The sequence below is a fragment of the Stegostoma tigrinum genome, unplaced genomic scaffold (genome assembly GCF_030684315.1).
Source record: "Stegostoma tigrinum isolate sSteTig4 unplaced genomic scaffold, sSteTig4.hap1 scaffold_191, whole genome shotgun sequence".
Classification (NCBI taxonomy): domain Eukaryota; kingdom Metazoa; phylum Chordata; class Chondrichthyes; order Orectolobiformes; family Stegostomatidae; genus Stegostoma; species Stegostoma tigrinum.
The window spans coordinates 340494-363358 of NW_026728130.1; the positions used below are offsets into that span (position 1 = coordinate 340494).

The window sequence follows — 22865 nt, forward strand, 5'->3', positions numbered from 1 at the left end:
GTGGTACCAAACTGTGAGTCAAACGGATGGGACACATAATCTTTAAATTCCTCATCAAAACAGTCTAATCGTATGGTTCTGTGCAATAAAAGAGAAAGAATAAACATGTTTCCAACAATTTTGCTGATGTTTACGAACAGAATGCTCAAATTCAAAAAGTTTGGGCTGGCATGTCTGCTTCCTCCAGCCTGTTTAAACTGTTCCATTCAATGTGAAATTTGTGATAAGTTTTAGCACACAGGTCTATGTGATCTGCGCCATCACCTTCTATTAGTCATACATGCTTTCCCCCTCTTCCTGTAATACATTCCTTGAAGTGTTCAATGAGATTTTGATTTTAAATCTTATCGTCATATTCTTTTGATTCTCAAGCATCAATGAATCTGATGTTGCCGCCATTCCATGCAGTGCACAGCACGTCAAACAGGAGTCTTACTCTTGCCATGAGCACTGAGGTAGTATGGGGTCACAACTGTCTCATAGTTCAGAATGAAATTCTACATATAGGGCTATGAAGAGTCATGCAGTTAATTTTATTTGACACGCTATTTCTTTTCTTCACAAATATGCTGGATTTAAAGTGATCTTCACCCTCATTTAAAATGAATTCAATATCCAACCATCTGTAAAACTAGCATATCCAAATTTTAATTTGAGTTCAGTGTTACACAAAGAAATGACTTTTTTAAAAATTATGTTCGAGTCAACATTAACATTTCATTCCCTGACAGCGGGTGAACTTACTTTTTTACTCCAATTTTCCTTCGGTATTAATGGAGAGGTGAGCCTTTTTGCACCGAAAGGCTGCACCAGTTTATGCTAAAACTTACGGAACTGTAAGTTTCACAAATATGTTCCTATTAAACACTAATTCCTATTGAAGCAGTATGAAGCTAAATTCATTCAACTGGACAGCAAAAACGGTCAAGATTTTAAAAGCAAGCAACTATTTTGAAGTCACTCTTCGAACTAAATTCCATCTTGGTGTCTGAGAGTCCATAGGTTCCTCACTCTCAACGAACCATTCAACTGTCATGCAATTACTGAAACACACAGACAAAAAACATCAATGTTAACAGTCACTAAGATTTTGAGAGTGATTTGGAATTCGTATTCAATACCCCCTGGGGAAAATCTGTTCCAATCTGGATAGTACTCACTTATTACCATCCCACCTACCTTCCCCAGCACCTCCTCCCCCTCCACACTAGTTGTTTCTGAGCTCCCTTCCACCCTCCATTTCTCAGGAAGGGTCCTGACCCAAAACCTCAACTTTCTTGAGCCTCTGATGCTGCCTGCCCTGCTGTGTTCCTCCAGCTCCACAATGTGTTATCTCAGACACCAACATTGGCAGGTCTTACCATCTGGATAACTCATTCTCACCTTGCAACAAGTGTTTTATAGTCATTTTCTTTTCAGATTACGCATGTACATGTATATACATAAATATACATATTGCACTTTTATGCCTGAACCACTAACCTAGAGGATATTTTAAAAGAGTCTCTTCATATCTGCATGAAAGAGAAATCATCAAGGTCATAACTTTCATTTTAGGAATAACTCGAACATTCAAAGTACTCACAGTCAGTGTCCCATTTCCTTGACCAGTCAATTTGATGTGAATCTTTCTTCAAAGTGGAAACTATAACAGCAATTATATTTGAGACTCAAACACTTCATTGCATCACCAATATTTCCTTGTCTGTTTGAAGCATAAGATAATGGACAGATTGGCCAACAGTGTAATTTAATGTGTGTTATGGCAACTGAAAATCACAACCATTGAAGTGATCTTTAAAAAGCTGCTGTCAGACACCAGAGCACTTTTTGAGATGCAGTGATGAACAGACTTCCTGAGATGCAAATAATATATGCCAAATTAATTCCAAAGAATACCTTTACAATTAAAAAGAAGCTAAAAATCTCTTTACATTGCGAAGCTTGTCAGATTGCTCTTAGTCAATGGAAATCGTTCAGAACAATTATTTATTCCCAGATGAAAAGGAAGTGTATACATTTCATGACAACAAAATGTGAGGCTGGATGAACACAGCAGGCCAAGCAGCATCTCAGGAGCACTTTTGTGCTCCTGAGATGCTGCTTGGCCTGCTGTGTTCATCCAGCCTCACATTTTGTTGTCTTGGATTCTCCAGCATCTGCAGTTCCCATTATCTCGTATACATTTCATTTTCACATCTTATCCAAGAGAGAAAAAAAAACACCTTCATGAATGCATTGTCAAACAAGAAGGCTCACAAAAAAAGTCATTTGGCCCATTGAATATTCCTCCATCATTCGGTGAGATCATGGTTGATCTCATTACATTTATCATGACACAGCATTTCCACCAAACCCTCCTAATAGCTAATACATTCCGATCCAAGTAACATCCTGGTAAATCTCTGTTTCTGGGCCATGCCTTGTCTTTCTAAATATTTTTTCAGTCATCTACAAATTTAGCCACAGCACATGCACCTCTTTCCTCCAAGTCATTCATAAACAAGCACAAGAGCGACCTCATTTCTTACTGACAAGCCAACCCTGGCATCTCTGTCCATTTGTATCGGAGATAATGGGAACTGCAGATGCTTCAGAATCCAAGATAACAAAGTGTGGAGCTGGATGAACACAGCAGGCCAAGCAGCATCTCAGGAGCACAAAAGCTGACGTTTCAGGCCGAGACCCTTTTCTCATTATCATTGTTTCTTGATTTCAAAATTAACCTGGCCGTTACAGCCTAGCATATGATTAATGGCATTACCTCTAAAATCTTCTTGGTTAAAGTGTTCAATAAATTGCTACAACCTGAAAGAAGTAATTCTTCCCTGAATTAATAGGCAACCAATTTGAAAATGTGGCCTTTGGTCGTAAAATCTTTCACAAATGGGAGTAATCTCTACGGATATACACTATCAAGCCTCTTAAGAAGCTTAAATGTCGAAAAAATAAGATTTTTTCAATCTTATAAACTCCAATGAATGTAGTCCCACCCTGCCCAACTTTCCTAAGCACAGCAATCCCCTCCGCCATTTCCGAAATCAACCCAGTCAACATGAGGTGTACGGCCTCCGCAGCACTCGCTCTGTGGCCGTACATGACTTGTAAGTTACCATCTTGCTGCTACGACTCTACTTCTATTTACGATGCAGTCCTCTGTCCATCCGAACATACTACCCTTGAACACATGGGCTCTTTTCTTTTGAGACACCTTATGAGCTGTACCTTATCAAATGCTTTGTTGAAATCTCAATGTACGACATCAACTGGTGGTCCTTCATCAGTAATGTTTGTTTCATTCTCAAAGCACTGTAGCAAGTTTGTCAAGTATTATTTCCCCTTTATAAAAGGATGTTAACTCTGTAGGATGTTATAGCACACTCAGTACCCTGTTATTTCATCTTTGATTGCCGGCATGAACATCTACCCAGGTTGACCTAAATTGGCAATACTGGCTTACTATTTTGTCGAAGTATCTTTGTAATAAAGGTGTTATGTTCACAATCTTTCAATCCTCTGAGAATTTTACACAATCTGAGGATTCTTGGAAGATTATCATCAGTGCCTCCATTGTATCTGTAGCTGCATTGTTCAACATGAGAGGATACAACTCATCATACTCCTTGGATATTTTCTCTACTGATTGGATCATGTTTGGAATTCTGTGCAGTGACATTCACTTTTAACAGTTTGCTAAATACTACCAGGAACAGAAATTGCGATCCAGCTGCAACTAAACTAAAGCTTTCAGCACGGAAGAAAGTCTTTCAATTCATTATGAACCTAATAACTCCTGAAAAGGACAATACAATTTGCCTCAGTCCATAAATGTTCCTTCTCCAACATCCTGAGATGCATTATCTGTATTTCTTCAAATTTACCACAGAATCTGTTTCAATCACCCTTTCAGCAATACGCATGACAACAATTCGGCATTCTTAGTCCCCCTGTAGCCTCCGTTGCACACGTGCATTGTTAGATGATTATTTATTTGTGTGCCTGCTTTTTTGCTCGAATGGAGAAAGGTAAATTTCTGTTCTTTTGTCATCAGAACTATTGCCTCCTCACTCTCATCTTCCTTGTTTTATCCTGTGCTGGAATATTTAATTTCTTGACATATCTGAAATATGTTGTTGAATGGATTGGGTTTTGTAACATTGCATTCCCCATAGACCACCTACCCATCCTGTTGCTTGTTCTAACAGTTATTATCTCGCAGAGTGGAAAATGCAGTTTGAAAGCAATGGAACATTATCAATGAAGAAGTTGATGCATAAATTGCTGCGATCTTCCAAACTACAAACTCACCTTCAATTCTTTCTCGGTCAGAGCATTATGCCGGCGCAAATGAATCGTGTTCTCAATGGGACTTCCAAAACCATGGAATTGAATTTGCATATTGATTTCTTCTTCCCTCTTCAGAAATGCAAAGTAGTATCGTGATGAAGCTTCCAAGGCGATGATTGTGTCCTTCAATGAACGGAAAAGTGACTTTTAGCTTCATGGAAATATTTCACTACTTCTATAGACATGAAAGGCAAACATTCTCCCTGCATATGACCCAGTCTCATTTTATCGTATCTTTCTGATTTTACATGCCACGGGATAATCATCGCAGTGTAACAGAAATGTTGATCATGGAAATTTATCACTGTTTTCATAAATAATGGCAAATTTTCAACATCTTGCAATTGTATGAAGGCTCAGTCTCATCACACCTCGCCTGCTGCACAAAGACATTCTTACACTGCTTTCAATGTTAGGGCTCAAACAAAACACAATCATGACACAAATGCATCAACACCCCACTTTCAACAGGATCTGATATCCTTGCCAGGCACTGGAGGGGTTGCGGAGACTGGTGAGTGGATAAAGTCGTTCCTCTGTTCAAGCAGGAAAACAGGGACTTTCCAGGAAACTACAGACTGGTGAGTGTCTCATGTCTCAAAGGTATGGGCTAATAAGGGACAGCCAGCATGGCATTATGCGGGGCAGGTTATGTCTTACCAAGTCAGTTGAAGTTTTCAAGGAGGTGACAAGGGTGATCAATTCGGGTAGAACAGTTGATAACATATACATGGATTTTACGAACGTTTTCAACAAGGTCCCTCATGGTATGCTCATCCAGAAGATTAAGATCCATGAGATCCATGGTGACTTGGCCTGCCCATATAAGGCAGACGGTAGCGGTGGAAGGCTAACAAAGATCACACAGTATAGGGCTGGAGGAACACAGCCGGCCAGGCAGCATCAACAATGTCAGCTTTCCTGTTCCTCTGATGCTGCCTGACCTGCTGCGTTCCTCCAGCTCCACACTTGGTTAACTCTGATTCCAGCATCTACAGTTCTTGCCGTCTCAGTGGTGGAAAGCTGTTTTTCTGGCTGCAGCTCAGTGACGAGTGGTGTTCCGCATCAATGTGACTTCTGCTGTTTGTGATATATGTTAATGACTTGGTTGCAAATGTAGGCGGGGGATTACTAAGTTTGCAGATGATATAAGGACCAGTGGACTTGTGGACAGCATGGAAGGTTGTCAAAGGACACAGCAAGATACAGACCAATTGCAAACACGAGCGGAGAAATGGCCGATGGAATTTAATCTGGGCAGGCATGAGGTGTTACATTTTAGGAGACCAAGTGTTAAGGAAAGGGATACACAGTGAATGGCAGGACCCCAAACAGCAGTGATGTCCAGAGGGATCTTGGGGTCCAAGACCATAACTCCCTGACAGTAGCCACACAAGTAGATGGGGTGGTCAAGAAGGCATATCGCATGCTTGCCTTTATTCATAGGGGAACTCAGTGCAAGAGTCAGGATGTCACACTGCAGCTTTACAAGACTTTGTTGAGACCACACAAAGTATTGCATCCAATTCTGGCCGCCACATTACACTAAGGATGTGCAGGCTTTGGACAGGGTGCAGAAGAGATTTACCAGCATGCTGACTGGAATAGAGGGTATGAACGAGAGGGAGGAGCTGGAAAAACTCTTCGTTTTCTCTGGGGCAGTAGAAGCTGAGGGCAGGCTTGACAGAAGTCTATAAAATTAGGAGATATATAAATACAGCTAACGGTCAGAAAACTTCTCCCCCGGAGTTGAAATGTCCACTATTAGGGGGCATGCATTTACGCTGAGAGGGGGGAAGTTCAAAAGAGATGTGAGGGGCAAATATTTCACACTGAGCATGTTAAAAGTGTGGAATACATTGCCCGGGGTGGTAGTGGATGCAGATCCGATGAAAGCATTTAAAAGGGACTTTTAGTTCCGTGCACGAATATGCAAGGAATGGAGGACTATGGATCAAGGACAGGCAGAAGGGATTTTTTCATTTGTTGTCATGTTTGGCCCAACATGGTGGGCCAACGGGCACATTCCTGTTGCCGTCGTGTTCCAAGTTTTATGCTCACTTGTATCATGATTACAAAAAGTAGGATTGGGAATAATTTTTGAGAAGCGTTTGAGAACATTATTTCATGTTAGGACAAACGGGATAAGGATTAGGTGACACAGCACAATCAGATCTTGGAGGCCATGATGTATCATAGGGACCTCACAAGCACCAATGATCAGAGGGATCTCAGGATCTTGATGTGTATGCCTGTTGATCCCACAATGTAATGGACCAGGTCGTTGAAGTGGTTTGGAAGGCAGATTGGATACTTGTCTTTATTAGACTTAATATTAAGTGGTAGAATTTCAGAATAGGCAGGGTATGTACAACACTGTTGGGCCGAACCAACATTAAGTCAACGATGAGAAAATACAGTGAGAATTGGACAACGATCAGGCTTGGCCTGATAAAGGATAAGTTACATTTGCACCATACAAGTGCTAAGCAGCAGTCAGCTCCAACAAGAGAGAATATGACCACACCAAAAAAATTCCATGTCCTTACCCTCACATCATCGTTACATTTATTTTTTTTTAAATGTGCAAGTGCAATCCAAGCCATGCAAGGCTACGGGCCAGGTGTTGGAAATGAGGTCAGAACAATTCAGTGCTTGTTCTTGACTGTCACAGAATCTGTCAGCTTAAGAATGTATTTCTCCTGTATTGTCGACTACTGAGGTGCTCAGCTATCCACTAAACCAAGGTTAACACTGATCTAAAACTAAACTGGGTCAGTTATATAATCAGCAGTAGCCAGATCCATAGTGCAAACCACCCTGCTGTGGGACAGGGTCAGGCAAATCCAAGTGAGCGAGTGTGGTTGGAGACTCATTCGTTGGGGGCATAGATTCTGTCGCCACATTTGAGACACCAGGGCTGCGTGTTGCTTCCCTGGTGCAAGGTCAAGGACATCTCTGATTGGTTGCAACAAATTCTTAAAGGGGAGGGTGAGCAGCCAGAGGCCACGGGGCACGTTGGTACCAATGACATGGGCAGAAAGAGGGATGACATTCTGCGGACTATGTACAAGGAGTTAGCAAAGAGGCTGAAAGGCAGGACCCAGAGGGTAATAATTTATGGGTTGCCATGAGTGCCACATGTTAGTGAGCTAAGTCATAGAAAGATAGGTGAGATGAATGCATGGTTAAGGAGCTGGCACAGGGGGCAGGGTTTCCGGTTCATGGATAATTGGGACCGTTTCTGAGCAAGGGGTGACCTGTCTAAGAGGGATGGGAGGCAAGACGCTGTGAGCGGGACAGGACAGAGGGGACAAGTCGTTGTGAGCGGGTTACGACGGAGGGAACAAGTGCCTGTGAGCAGGTCAGGAAGGAGGGGCAAGTCGCTGTGAGCAGGTCAGGGCTGCGGGGGCAAGTCACAGTGAGCGGGTCAGGGCTGCAGGGGCAAGTCCCTGTCAGCGGGACAGGGCTGCGGGGGTCAGTCCCTGTCAACGGGACAGGGCTGCGGGGGCCAGTCCCACTGAGCGCGACAGGACTGCAGGGGGCAAATCGCTGTGAGCGGGTCGGGGCTGCGGGGGCCAGCCGCTGTGAGTGGACAGGGCTGAGGGGACCAGTCCCTGTGAGCGGGTCAGGGAACAGGGGGCCAGCCGCAGTGAGAGCGACAGGACTGCAGGGGGCCAGTTGCTGTCAGCTGGACAGGGCTACAGCGGCCAGTCCCTGAGAGCGCGTCAGGACTGCAAGGGGCAAATCACTGTGAGCCGGTCAGGCCTGCGGGGGGCCAGTCCCTGTGAGCGGGTCAGGGCTGCAGCGGCAAGTCGCTGTCAGCGGGACAGGGCTGTGGGGGGCAGCCGCTGTGAACGGGTCAGGGCTGCGGGTGACAGTCCCTGTGAGCGGGTCAGGGCTGCGGGGGACAGTCCCTGTGAGCGGGTCAGGGCTGCGGGGGACAGTCCCTGTGAGTGGGACAGGGCTGCGGGGCCCAGGCCGCTGTGAGCTGTCATGGCGGCGGGGCCCGGTCCGTGCCAGCGGGACAGGGCGGCGGGGGCAGGCCGCTGTGAGTCTGTCTGGGCGGCGGGGGCAGGCCGCTGCGAGTCTGTCAGGGCGGCGGGGGCAGGCCGCTACGAGCGGGTCAGGGCGCCGGGGCCCAGTCCCTGCCAGCAGGTCAGGACTGAGGGGGCAGGACACTGTGAGCGGGTCAGGACTGCAGTGGGCAATACGCTGTGAGCGGGTCAGGGCTGCGGGGCCCAGACCACTGCGAGCGGGTCAGGGCGGCAGGGCCAGGGTCCCTGTGAGCGGGACAGGGCTGCGGGGCCCAGGCCGCTGTGAGCGGGTCATGGCGGCGGGGCCCGGTCCGTGCCAGCGGGTCAGGACGGCGGTGGCAGGCCGCTGTGAGCGGGCCAAGGCGCAGGGGGCAGGCCGCTGTGAGCGGGTCAGGGGTGCAGGGGGCAGGCCGCTGTGAGCGGGTCAGGGGTGCAGGGGGCAGGCCACTGTGAGCGGGTCAGGGCTGATGGGGCCAAGTCGCTGCGAGCGGGTCAGGGCGCCAGGGCCCAGTCCCTGTGCACGGGACAGGGCTGCGGGGCCCAGGCCGCTGTGAGCGGGTCAGGGCGGCGGGGCCCAATCCCTGCCAGCGGGTCAGGGCGGCGGGGGCTGGCCGCTGCGAGCGGGTCAGGGCAGCCGTGCCCAAGCCGCTGCAAGCGGGTCAGGGCGGCGGGGCCCAGGCCGCTGCAAGCGGGTCAGGGAGGCGGGGGCAGGCCGCTACGAGCGGGTCAGGGCGCCGGGGCCCAGTCCCTGCCAGCGGCTCAGGACTGAGGGGGCAAGCCGCTGTGAGCGGGTCAGGGCTTCGGGGCCCAGTCCCTGTCAGCGGGTCAGGGCGGCGGGGGCAGGCCGCTGTGAGCGGGTCAAGGCGCAGGGGGCAGGGTGCTGTGAGCGGGTCAGGGCAGCGGAGCCAGGTCGCTCTGAGCGGGTCAAGGCTGGGTGGCCTGGTCCCTGTCAGCGCGTCAGGGCGGCGGGGGTAGGCCGCTGTGAGCGAGTCACGGCGGCGGGGCCAGGCCTGCGGGGCCCGGTCCCTGGAAGCGGGTCCGGGCAGCGGCAGCAGGCCGCTTCGAGCCGGTTAGGGCTGTCGGGGCAGGCCACTGCGAGCGGGTCTGGGCTGCTGGGGCAATACGCTGTGAGCGGGACAGGGCTGATGGGGCCAAGTTGCTGCGAGCGGGTCAGGGCGCCGGGGCCCAGTCCCTGTGCGCGGGACAGGGCTGCGGGGCCCAGGCCGCTGTGAGCGGGTCAGGGCGGCGGAGCCCAGTCCCTGCCAGCGGGTGAGGGCAGCGGGGGCAGGCTGCTGCGAGCAGGTCAGGGCGGCCGGGCCCAGGCCGCTGCAAGCGGGTCAGGGCGGCGGGGCCCAGGCCGCTTCAATCGGGTCAAGGCTGGGGGGCCTGGTCCCTGTCAGCGGGTCAGGGCGGCGGGGGTAGGCTGCTGTGAGCGGGCCAAGGCGCAGGGGGCAGGCCGCTGTGAGCGGGTCAGGGGTGCAGGGGGCAGGCCACTGTGAGCGGGTCAGGGCTGATGGGGCCAAGTCGCTGCGAGTGGGTCAGGGCGCCAGGGCCCAGTCCCTGTGCACGGGACAGGGCTGCGGGGCCCAGGCCGCTGTGAGCGGGTCAGGGCGGCGGGGCCCAATCCCTGCCAGCGGGTCAGGGCGGCGGGGGCTGGCCGCTGCGAGCGGGTCAGGGCAGCCGTGCCCAAGCCGCTGCAAGCGGGTCAGGGCGGCGGGGCCGTGGCCGCTGCAAGCGGGTCAGGGCGGCAGGGCCCAGGCCGCTGCAAGCGGGTCAGGGAGGCGGGGGCAGGCAGCTACGAGTGGGTCAGGGCGCCGGGGCCCAGTCCCTGCCTGCGGCTCAGGACTGAGGGGGCAGGCCGCTGTGAGCAGGTCAAGGCGCAGGGGGCAGGGCGCTGTGAGCGGGTCAGGGCAGCGGGGCCAGGTCGCTGTGAGCGGGTCAAGGCTGGGGGGCCTGGTCCCTGTCAGCGGGTCAGGGCGGCGGGGGTAGGCCGCTGTGAGCGAGTCACGGCGGCGGGGCCAGGCCTGCGGGGCCCGGTCCCTGGAAGCGGGTCAGGGCAGCGGCAGCAGGCCGCTTCGAGCCGGTTAGGGCTGTGGGGGCAGGCCACTGCGAGCGGGTCTGGGCTGCGGGGGCAATACGCTGTGAGCGGGACAGGGCTGATGGGGCCAAGTCGCTGCGAGCTGATCAGGGCGCCGGGGCCCAGTCCCTGTGCGCGGGACAGGGCTGCGGGGCCCAAGCCGCTGTGAGCGGGTCAGGGCGGCGGAGCCCAGTCCCTTCCAGCGGGTGAGGGCGGCTGGGGCAGGCTGCTGCGAGCAGGTCAGGGCGGCCGGGCCCAGGCCGCTGCAAGCGGGTCAGGGCGGCGGGGCCCAGGCCGCTGCAAGCGGGTCAGGGCGGCGGGGCCCAGGCCGCTGCAAGCGGGTCAGGGCGGCGGGGCCCAGGCCGCTTCAAGCGGGTCAGGGCGGCGGGGGCAGGCCGCTGTGAGCGGGTCAGGACTGCAGGGGGCAATACGCTGTGAGCGGGTCAGGGCGGCGGGGCCCAGGCCACTGCGAGCGGATCAGGGCGGTGGGGCCAGGGTATTGTGAGCAGGACAGGGCTTCGGGGCCCAGGCCACTGCGAGCGGGTCAGGGCGGCCGGGCTCAGTCCTTGTGAGCGGGACAGGGCTGCCGGGCTGAGGCCGCCGTGAGCGGGTCAGGGAGGCGGGGCCCAGTCCCTGTCAGCGCGACAGGGCTGCGGGGCCCACCTGCTGTGAGCAGGACACGGCTGCGGGGGGCAGTACACTGTGAGCGGGACAGGGCTGCGGAACCCAGTCCCGATGAGCGGGTCTGGGCTGCGGTGGACAGTCCGTGTGAGCGGGACACGGCTGCGGGGGCCAGTCCCTGTGAGCGGGTCAGGGATATGGGGCCAGTCCCTGTGAGCGGGACATGGCTGCGGGGGCCAGTACACTGTGAGCGGGTCAGGACTGTCGGGGGCAAGTCGCTGTGAGCGGGTTAGGACTGTGGGGGGCAAGTCGCTGTGAGCGGGAAAGGGCTGCGGGGCCTAGTCCGCTGTGAGCAGGACACGGCTGCAGGGGGCAGTATCTGTGAGCGGGACACAGCTCCGGGGGGCAGTACGCGGTGAGCGGGTCAGGGCTGCGGGGGGCTGTACGCGGTGAGCGGGTCAGGGCTGCGGGGGCCAGTCCCTGTGAGCGGGTCAGGGCTGCGGGGAGAAGTCACTTCGGGCGGATCAGGACTGCTGGTAGAAGTCACTGTGAGCGGGACAGGACTGCCGGGGGGAAGTCGCTGTGACCGTCTCAGGAATGCAGGGGCAAGTTGATCCAGTGAATTCAAATATGAAATTACACGAAAGACAGCAATGAATTTAAAGCATCAAGAGGTTAGGGATTTGGAATCGAGCATTAGTTCGTGGGGATGGAGCAGCGCTTGGAATATTGCCTTCAGTTCTGGTTGCTTCATTACAGGGAGGATGTGGAAGCTTTAGTGAGGGTGTAGAAGAGAGTTAGCAGGATGCTGCATGGAATGGATGGCAGGTCTTAGGAGAAAGGGTTCGGGGGCGAGGACATTTTTCATTGGAGCAAAGAAGAATGAGAGGTGACTTGATTGAGGTATACAAGATGATGAGAGGCATAGCTGGAGTGGATAGTCAGAGATTTTTTCCCAGAGCAGAAATGACTATTACGAGGGGGAGAAATTTTAAGGTGACTGGAGGAAGGAGGAGGGGAGATGTCAGAGCTAAGTTCTTTACACAGAGAGTGGCGGGTGTGTGGAATGCACTGCTGGCAGTGGTAATGGAGTCAGATACATTTAGAGACTTTTAAGCGACTCTTGGATAGGCACATGAAGGACAGTAAAATGAAGGGTATGCAGGGTAGCTTGATCTTAGTGGGATAATAGGTCGGCACAACATCGTGGGCCGAAGGGCCTGTACTGTTCTTTGTTCTCTGTTCAGCCAAAGGTTCTTTTCTTTTGAGGAGCAGGTAATTGATTGTCGTTTTTAAAGACAGAACTGGAGGACAGAGAAAGATATCAAGGAAGGTTGCACGTTAGTGACAGTATCAACAAGTCCTCAGCAGATGCACTCTCTGAGTAACTACACTGTTTTGAAGGCGAGAGGACCAATGATATCATTAAGCCCCCCTTGTTTTTGTATTGTGTATGTCTGACATATGCGCAAATGGACAACCTCACTCTCCTGCTAAGCATAATTAATAATGAATAATGCTGCAATATTTGTCAACTCCCAAATGGGCATTGATACATTAGTAAATCTCACATCAATAAACTTACATCTCAAGGTTCTCACCTTCTAGGACTGTTTATACTGGGAAATAACCCAAACGAGGATGCTTGGCCAAGTATTTCTTTGATCTGAACTTATTTTTCAGCACCTTGGTGAAATCACGCACATCTTCACCTGATGTTGTCTAAAAATGTAAAATAAATCAAATTTAGTTCAGAATTAACAATGAACCAATCTACTCAACTCACTCTATAATCCATGCTCTCCCTGCTAAATGTCTTTGAAGATGTAAAATTGAAGAGTCTGCAACTCTGAGGGATAAAGTCGGCTATCTTTCTGTAAGATTATGATAAAGTTAGATATGTCTGAATGTGAGTTTCAGACTATTAAGCTTGAGTTTCATAGAGTCAGACAGCATGAAAACAGATCCTTTGGTCCAGAGATAATGGGAACTGCAGATGCTGGAGATTCCAAGATAATAAAATGTGAGGCTGGATGAACACAGCAGGCCAAGCAGCATCTCAGGAGCACAAAAGCTGACGTTTCGGGCCTAGACCCTGAGATGCTGCTTGGCCTGCTGTGTTCATCCAGCCTCACATTTTATTATCCTTTGGTCCAACCAGTCTATGCTGATCACAATCCCAAACTGAACTAGTTCCACCTGCCTGTGCTTGGCCCATATCTCTCCAAACATTTCTGTCATCTTTCTATCTTCTGGCTACAACATCACCTGAGAAGAATTCTCCATCTTGTGGCCAAATACTAGAACTATACAATTAAGTCAAAGGAAAGAAGTCACGGCTGTGACAGTTTCAGATTCATAGATCCCCTGACAGAAGATACAGTCCAGGATAGCAGAGAGGCTATAGACCAAGAAGTAATGGGATCTTGTCAGAAAGATGTTACAATAAACTGTGAATTCAATTGGCACAGGTAGTCTGGAAGATTCTTTTTTATTCACGGGATGTGGATGTTGCTGGCTAAGCCCAATTACCCTGGAGAAGGTGGTGGTGAGCTGCCTTCTTGAATAACTGCAGTCCTTAGAGCAGTGCTGTTCAGAAAGAAGCTCCAGAATCTTAACTCAATGACTATTAATGAACAGTGATATCGTTCCGAGTCAGGATAGTGTGTGTGGCTTGGAGGGAAACTTGCATGGGGCACTAATTACGCATTAGTGATGATAGAACAGATGTTGAAGGTGGTGGGTGGGGTACCAATCCAACAGGCTGCTTTGTCCCATATGGTTCAAGCTTCCTGAGTGTTGACGGAGCTGCACCAGTCCTGACCAGTGGAGATTACATTCCTGACTTGGGCTTGATAGATGGTGGACAGGCTTTGTGTAGACAGGGGGCTCATTATTCACTGCAGAATTCTTAACCTCTGACCTGCTCTTGTCGTCACAATAATTATAAGTTTGGTCCAATTCAGTTTCTGGAAACCTGATAAGCCTCAGAATATTGGCAGTAAAGGAGTGGAAGTCATGGGGCAATGGTTAGATTCTCCTTAATGGTGACGTTCATTGCCTGTAACTTGCACAGCACAACTACCACTTGCTTCTCTTCAGCTCAAAACTAGTTATGTTCCGTGGATATGGACTACTTCAGCATCTGAGGAGCTATGAGTGGTGCTGAACATTGCACAATCAACTGAGAACATCCCCACGTACGACCTTCTGACGGAGGGATGGCATTTGATCAAATAGTTGAAGATGGTTGAGCTCAGGGCACAAATTTACGTAACCCCCGCAGTGATGCTTTGGAGTTGGGGCAACTGACTTCCAACAACCACAACCACTTCCTTTATGGTAAGGTTCCAGCCGGCAGAGGGTTTTTCACCTGATTCTTACTGACTGCAGCTTTGCGAAGGCTCCTTGATGTCATATTTGGTTGAATGGCACCTTGATGTTAAGAGCAGTTATCTACCCCTCAGCATATATTCACAGAATGCATTTGGAGTCTTAAAACTGTACCACTGGAACCAAGCAGGGATTAAGATATTTTAGACCTGATAGTATGTTTTGAGATACAACTCATCAATAGTATAGGATTCTCTGGATAAGAATGATCAGGATGTGGTAGAATTTTACATCAAGGACGAGGTTGAGAATTCGGTCTGAAACTGTTTAATATCTTAAACTTTCATTGAAGATAATTCAGGAGTATAAAGGCAGAGTTGAACTGGGAAAATAGTTTAAAAGGTAAGACCATAGAGAAACAATGGCAGATGTTTCAGGGGATATTTCATAACTCTGAACAAAAATATTGTCAATTTAGAATGAAAGGATGTACAGCTAGAATGCACCATGGTGCCATCTGTTGCTATCTAAGAAAGTTAAAGATAGTATAAATTGAAAGAAAGATTGGAAAATTGTGGAACTGGAAATATTTCAGATGTGAACAAAAGATGACCAAAGTAATAATGAGGGAGACATTAATATAAATACAGTAAAGGCTTCCACAAGTGTATCAAAAGGAAAAGAGTAAAGACAGTGAATAATGGCTCATGAGAGGGTGAGACTGGGGAATTCATGATGGGAAATGAGGGTAATGGCACAAGCTTTGAACCAATATTTTCCATCTGATTTCACAGTAGAAAACATACAAAAAATATCAATGGGCGAAAAGTAGGGAGCGAAAGGGAGAAGGAAATCCTCAAGGAAACATTGAGGAAAACTGAGAAGACGAAGTTAACAGGTTCCCTGGACCTAAAGACTTGGATCCCAGGTATGCAAAGAGTCCAACCCCACATCGTACCATCAGAGCTTTATTTCTTTTAATAATACTCCATAAACTTCAACCCCTAATTACTAGCTCCCATATTTATACAACCAACTCACACTCAATTCATCCTCAATTAATACAGACATAAAACCTGTTCCCTCACTTCGTTAGTTCTCAGGCATCCCTTCAGACTAAATTAGATGATAACATGGAGGATTATAAGAGTTGACTGCAGACATGAGATTAAATTAGGTTCCCTGCAGTGTGGAAACAGGTCCGTCAGCCCAACAAGTCCACATCGCCCCTTGCAGCATCCCACCCCACCCCTATAACCCAAACACCACTGAACACGATGGGCAATTCAGCATGGCCGATCCACCTAGCCTGCACATCTTTGGACTGCGGGAGGAAATTGGAGCACATGGAGCAAACCCATGCAGACACAGGGAGAATGTGCAAACTCCGCACAGACAGTTACCCAAGGCTGGAGTCGAACCCGGGCCCCGGCGCTGTGAGGCTGAAGAGCTAACCACTGAGTCACCGTGCTGCCCAAATGGATGTATTGGCTGTAATCTTTTCTAGATTGTGGAAAGATCCCAGCAGAATGCAGCGAAGTACGAATTTACTTCGTCTAAAGTTTGTCATTGGGAAATTGCTAGAATTTATTATTGAGAAGGCAGCAGCAAACCATTTAGATCATATTCAGGCAGATTTGATAAGTTAAGTGAAAAGGATAAATTTAAAAATATGGTGAATCCATTTGAGTTTCTACTTCAAGGAATTCTAATTCTTCAACAAACCGGGTCGTTGAAGCGAAATTAGCAGATGTCGTTAATTTGGATTTCCAAAAGGCGTACATGAAGCACAAAAATTTAGCTTCTATGCACAGCATGTATTTTAGAAGGCACGTGAGGTGCAAATCTTTATTTCAAGGAGGGAAGGAGTGAAAATCTTTCCACACAAGACATTGGTGACGCCACTCAAGGAGCACAGTGTACAGTTTTGGTCTATTAAGCGAGGATATGCTTACAACAGCAGTTCTCAGAACGTTCATGATGTTAATTCCAGGGGTAAAAAGGGTTATTTTGTGCAGAGTGAACTGGACCATGTTCAGGCTCAGCTGATAACATGCTGGGTCAAAATCCAAAATTCCCTCCCTAATGACATTGTATCTACCAACAGCAAATGTACTTTCAGCAGTTCAAGAAGGAAACTAACTGCTACCTTCTCAAGGGCAACGAGGGACAGTTGTGCTTCAGACCTCAAATGCCCGTTCTCATTTAGAAAATAATCTACGCCTCCATTTTTCCTACCAAAGCACATAACCTCACAGTGTCCCACACAGTCTCTGTCTGCCACTTCTTTGCCCAGTCTCCGAGCCTATGCAAGTCCTTCTTCAACTTCCTCACTGCTATCTGTCCCTCCATCTGTCACTGTGTCGACTGTAAACTCAGCAACAATGTCTCAGTTGCTTCGTACATATCATTAAGGTATTACGTGAACTGTTGTGGTCCCAACACTGATCCCTGCAGGACTCCACTAGTCACCAGCTGCCATCCTGTAAAAGACCCCTTTATCTACACTCTCTGCCTTCTGACAGTCAGCCAATGCTCTATCTATGGCAGTACCTTGCTAAAACACTATGGGCTCTCATCTTATTTGGTACCTTCTCAACAGCGTTCTGGAAATCCAAACAAATCACATTCACTGGCTTCCTTTTGTCTAACTTGCTCACTTTCTACTCAAAGAATTCTAACAGATTTGTCAACTATAACTTCCCCTCGATGAAGCTGTGCTGATTCAGCCCGATTTTGTCATGTACTTCCAAGGTCTCTGCAATCTCATCCTTAATAATGGACTCTAAAATCTTACCAATGATTGAGGTCAGGATAACTGGCCTATAATTTCCCTTCTTCTGCCTCTCTCTTTTCATAAACAGGGGTGTTGCTTTAGCCATTTTCCAAATCCCTGAGATCCTCCCTATCTCCAGTGATTCCTGAAAGATCACCACTAATGCCTCAACAATTTCTTCAGCTATCTCCTTCAGAACTCTGCAGTACAGTCCATCTGGTCCAGGGGTGATTGGTCCACCTTCAGACTTTTCTGCTTCCCGAGCACCTTTTCCTTAGTTATGGCTATGAAATTCACCACTGCCCCTAACTCTCAAAGTTCTAGTATGCGATGGGTGTTTTCCACCATGAAGACTGATACAAAGTACCTGTTCAGTTCCTCTTCCATTTCTTCATTCCTCATACTGATTCTTCAGCCTCCTTTTCCAGTGATCTACTGCTACTTTTTAATGTCAGTTGCAATACTGGTCGAAGACGATATCACAGCTGTACTGAAGGAGGGCCCCATGGAGGGCTCAAGCATTGAGGCAATATGGGTAGAACTCAGAAATAGGAAGGATGCAGTAACAATGCTGGGGCTGTACTACAGGCCTCCCAACAGCGAGCGTGAGATAGAGGTACAAATATGTAAACAGATAATGGAAAGGTGTAGGAGAAACAGGGTGGTGGTGATGGGAGATTTTAATTTTCCCAACATTGACTGGGATTCACTTAGTGTTAGGGGTCAAGATGGAGCAGGATTTGTAAGGTGTGTCCAGGAGGGTTTTCAAGAGCAGTGTGTATGTAGTCCAACTCGGGAAGGGGCCATACTGGACCTGGTGCTGGGGAATGAACCCAGCCAGATGGTTGAAATTACAGCAGGGAGTGACTTTGGAAATAGCGACCACAATTCCCTAAGTTTTACAATACTCATCGACAAGGATGGCAGTGGTCCTAAAGGAAGAGTTCTAAACTGGGGGAAGGCCAACTATACCAAGATTTGGCAGCATCTGGGGAATTTAGATTGGGAGAAACTGTTTGAAGGTAAATCCACATTTGATATGTGGGAGGCTTTGAAAGAGAGTTTGATTAGCGTGCAGGACATGTTCCTGTGAAAATGAGGAACAGAAAAGGCAAGATGAGGGAACCATGGGTGACAGATGAAATTGTGAGACTAGCCAAGAGGAAAAAGGAAGCATAGATTAGGTCCAGGCGACTGAAGAGAGATGAATCTTTGGAAGAACACGGGGAATTTCGAGCGCATCTGAAACGAGGGATGAAGAGGGCTAAGAGAAGACATGAGATATTGCTGGCAAACATGGTTAAGGAAAATCCCAAAGCCTTTTATTCATATATAAAGAGCAAGAGGGTAACTAGAGGAAGGATTGGCCCACTTAAGGACAAAGAAGCAACGTTATGCACTGAGTCAGAGAAAATGGGTGACATTCTTAACAGAGATAATGGGAACTGCAGATGCTGGAGAATTCCAAGATAATACAATGTGAGGCTGGATGAACACAGCAGGCCAAGCAGCATCTCAGGAGCTTTTGTGCTCCTGAGATGCTGCTTGGCCTGCTGTGTTCATCCAGCCTCCCATTGTATTATCTTGACATTCTTAACAAATACTTTGCATCGGTATTCATCAAGGAGAGGGACATGACAGATGGTGATGTGAGGGATAGATGTTTGCTTACTCCAGGTCAAGTTGACACAAGGAAGGATGAAGTGTTGGGTCTCCAAAAAGGCATTAAGGTGGGGATCTATACCAGGTTATTGAGGGAAGCGAGACAGGAAATAGCCGGGGCCTTAACAGATACCTTTGCAGCATCCTTAGACACGGGTGAGGTCCCGGAGGACTGGAGACTTGCTCATGTTGTCGCCTTGTTTAAGAAGGTTAGCAAGGATAACCCAGGTAATTATTGACCAGTGAGCCTGACGTCAGTGGTCGGGAAGCTACTGGAGAAGATACTGAGGGATAGGATCTGTTCCCATTTGGAAGCAAATCAGCTTATCAGTGATAGGCAACATGGTTTTGTGCAGGGAAGGTCATGTCTAACCAACTTAATAGAATTCTTTGACGACGTGACAAAGTTGATTGAAAGGGAAAGGCTGTAGATGTCATTTACATGGACTTCAGTAAGGTGTTTGATAAGGTTCCCCATGGCAGGCTGATGGAGAAAGTGAAGTCGCATGGGGTCCAGGGTGTGCTCGCTCGATGGATAAAAAAAAAATGGGCTCGGCAACAGGAGACAGAGAGTAGCGGTAGTAAGGAGTTTCTCAAATTGGAGACCTGTGACCAGTGGTGTTCCACAAGGTTCTGTGCTGGGACCACTGTTGTTTGTGATATACGTAAATGATTTGGAGGAAGGTGTAGGTGGTCTGATCAGCAAGTTTGCAGATGACACTAAGATTGGTGGAGCAGCAGATAGTGAGGGGGACTGTCAGAGATTACAGCAGAATATAGATAGACTGCAGAGTGTGGCAGATAAATGGCAGATGGAGTTCGATCCGGGCAAATGTGAGGTGATGCATTTTGGAAGATCTAATTCAAGGGCGAACTATACAGTAAATGGTAAAGTCCTAGGGAAAATTGATGAACAGAGAGACCTGGGTGTTCAGGTCCATTGTTCCCTGGAGGTGGCAAGCCAGGTGAAGAGGGTGGTCAAGAAGGCATACGGCATGCTTTCCTTCATCGGACGGGGTATTGGGTACAAGAGTTAGCAGGTCATGTACTGTTGTATAAGACTTTGGTTCAGCCACATTTAGAGTACTGTGTACGTTACCAAAAGGACGTGGACGCTTTGGGCAGGGTGCAGCGGAGGTTCACCAGGATGTTGCCTGGTATGGAGGGTGCTAGCTATGAAGAGAGGTTGAGTAGATTAGGATTATGTTCATGAGAAAGATGGAGATTGGGGGTACCTGATGAGGTCTACAAAATCATGAGGGGAGAGACAGGGTGGATAGCAAGAAGCTTATTCCCCAGAGTGGGGGACTCAATTACTAGGGGTCATGAGTTCAGAGTGAGAGGAGGAAAGTTTAAGGGAGATAGGCGTGTAAAGTTCTATACACAGAGGGTGGTGGGTGCCTGGAACGCGGTGCCAGCGGAGCTGGTAGATGCAGACACATGAGCGTCTTTTCAGATATATCTGGACAGATACCTGCAACAGGTATGAGATTGTTGCTCCCTGTACGGTTGAGGAAAAGGACTGTGGACAGGATGAGCCAGCTGACCATGGCACCGTGGCGCACAAGGTCATTCAAGAGGGGGGGAGCAAAAAGACAGGTAGTTGTGATCAGGGATTCTATAATTAGAGGGACAGATAGTATCCTGTGCAAGCTGCATCGGGCGTCCCGCACGGTGTGTTGCCTGCCCGGTGCCAGGGTGCGAGACATCTCCGACCGGGTTGAAAAGATATTGGAGCAGGAGGGGGAAGATCCGGTTGTTGTGGTCCACGTTGGGACTAACATCATAGGCAAAGCTAGGGTAGAGGTCCTGCTCAGGGATTATGAAACACGAGGAAAGAAATTGAAGTACAGGTCCTCAAGGGTCATAATCTCTGGATTACTGCCCGAGCCACGTGCCAATTGGCATAGCGAAAAGAAAGTTAGGGAAGTAAACATGTGGCGAAGGAATTGGTGTGGGAAAGAGGGATTCCATTTCATGGGGCATTGGCATCAGTTTTGGAACCGGGGGGGATCTGTACCATCGGGACAGTCTCCACCTGAACCGATCTGGAACCAGTGTTCCAGCAAAAAAGATGAATAGGGTGGTCAGTAAGACTTTAAACTCGTGAGTCGGGGGGAAGGGAAAGTGAAAGAGACAGGGAGTATGGAGTTAAATGGAAAGATAAGCAACAGGATAGCATGTGTGCAGGTGGATTTCAGCTCGAGGCAGACTAGGAATACAGCAAAAAGGAAGGATAACTTAAGGCATCTTGGCATGTCCAACCTCTCTCATATTGATTAGAAAGCTCGCATTGAGACACTTCATCTAAATGCTCTTAGCATTCGCAACAAAGTAGATGAATTAACAGCACAAATCCTCTTGAATGATTATGATGTGGTTGGCAGCACAGAGACATGGTTGCAGGGAGCTCAGGACTGGCAGTTAAACATCCAAGGATTCACAACATATCGAAAAGAGAGGGAGGTGGGCAGAGCGGGTGGGGTTCCCTTGTTCGTTAAGAATGGAATGAGATCTACGGCACTAAATGACATAGGGTCAGAAGATGTGGAGTCTATGTGGGTGGAATTGAGGAACCACAAAGGCAAAAAAAACTATAATGGGAGTTATGTACACACCTCCTAACAGTGATCAGGATGAGGGGCGCAAGATGCACCAAGAAATAAATAGGGCACGTCAGAAAGGCAAGGTCACGGTGATCATGGGGGACTTCAACATGCAGGTGGATTGGGTGAATAATGTTGCTGGTGGATCCAAAGAAAAAGAGTTCATGGAATGTTTGCAGGATGGCTTTTTGGAACAGCTTGTGATGGAGCCCAGAAGGGAACAGGCTATTCTGGACTTGGTGCTATGCACTGAGCCAGACTTTACAAAAGATCTTAAAGTAAGGGAACACTTAGGAGGCAGTGATCATAATATGGGAGAGTTCGGTCTGCAGTTTGAAAGACAGAAGGCAAAATCGGATGGAATGGTATTCCAGTTAAATAAAGGTAATTACAGGGGCATGAGAGGGGAATTGACGAAGATCGACTGGAAGCAGAGCCTAGCGGGGAAGACAGTACACCAACAATGGCAGGAGTTGAGACGTGTTATTGAGGACAGAGTACAGAGGTTCATGCCAAAGAAAACAAAGATTATCTGGGGTGGGATTAGACAGCCATGGCTGACAAAGGAAGTCAGGAAATATATCAAAGTAAAAGAGACAGCCTATAAAGTGGCCAAGAGCACTGGGAAATCAGAAGATTGGGAAGGCTACTAAAACAGACAGAGGATAACAAAGAGAGCAACAAGGAAGGAGAAGATCATTTTGAAGGTAGGCTAGCTAGTAATATTAGAAATGATAGTCAAAGCTTCATTCAATACACAAGAAACAAATGAGAGGCCAAAGTAGATATTGGGCCGCTCCAAATTGATGCTGGAAGGCTAGTAATGGGAGATCAGGGAATAGCTGAAGAACTCAATAAGTACTTTGCGTCAGTCTTCACAGTGGAAGACATGAGTAGTATGCCAACAATTAGGGAGAGTCAGGGGGCAGAGTTGAGTACGGTAGGCATTTCAAAAGAGAAAGTGCTAGAAAACCTAAAGGGTCTAAAAATTGATAAATCTCCTGGCCCCGATGGGCTACATCCTAGAGTTCTGTGGGAGGTGGCTGAGGAAATCGCGGAGGCATTGGTCGTGATCTTTCAAAAGTCACTGGAGTCAGGGAAAGTCCCAGATGATTGGAAAATTGCTGTTGTAACTCACTTGTTTAAGAAAGGATCAAGGCAAAAGATGGAAAATTACAGGCCGATTAGCCTAACCTCAGTAGTTGGTAAAATTCTAGAATCCATTGTCAAGGATGAGATTTCTAAATTCCTGGAAGTGCAGGGTCAGATTAAAACAAGTCAGCATGGATTTAGTCAGGGGACGTCGTGCCTATTAGAATTCTTTGAAGAGGTAACAAGTATGTTAAACCAGGGAATCCCAGTAGATGTTATCTATCTAGACTTCCAAAAGGCCTTTGATACAGTGC

General features: G+C 48.5%; 1 protein-coding gene across 2 annotated transcripts in view; it reads right to left on the reverse strand.

The window, feature by feature from the left end:
- Positions 1-4349: 4349 nt before the first annotated feature.
- The window catches only part of LOC132207870 (utrophin-like), a 124791-nt gene continuing 106275 nt past the window's right edge, over positions 4350-22865 (reverse strand). For both annotated transcript variants that reach the window (XR_009443937.1, XM_059643712.1), the window contains 2 exons: positions 12684-12804; positions 4350-4470 (listed from right to left, as the gene is read on the reverse strand). Coding sequence is in view for 1 of the 2 variants with exons in the window: in XM_059643712.1 (XP_059499695.1) it covers positions 12762-12804 (43 nt within the window). In the remaining variant the exon portion in view is untranslated. The remainder of the gene's footprint in view (positions 4471-12683; positions 12805-22865) is intronic.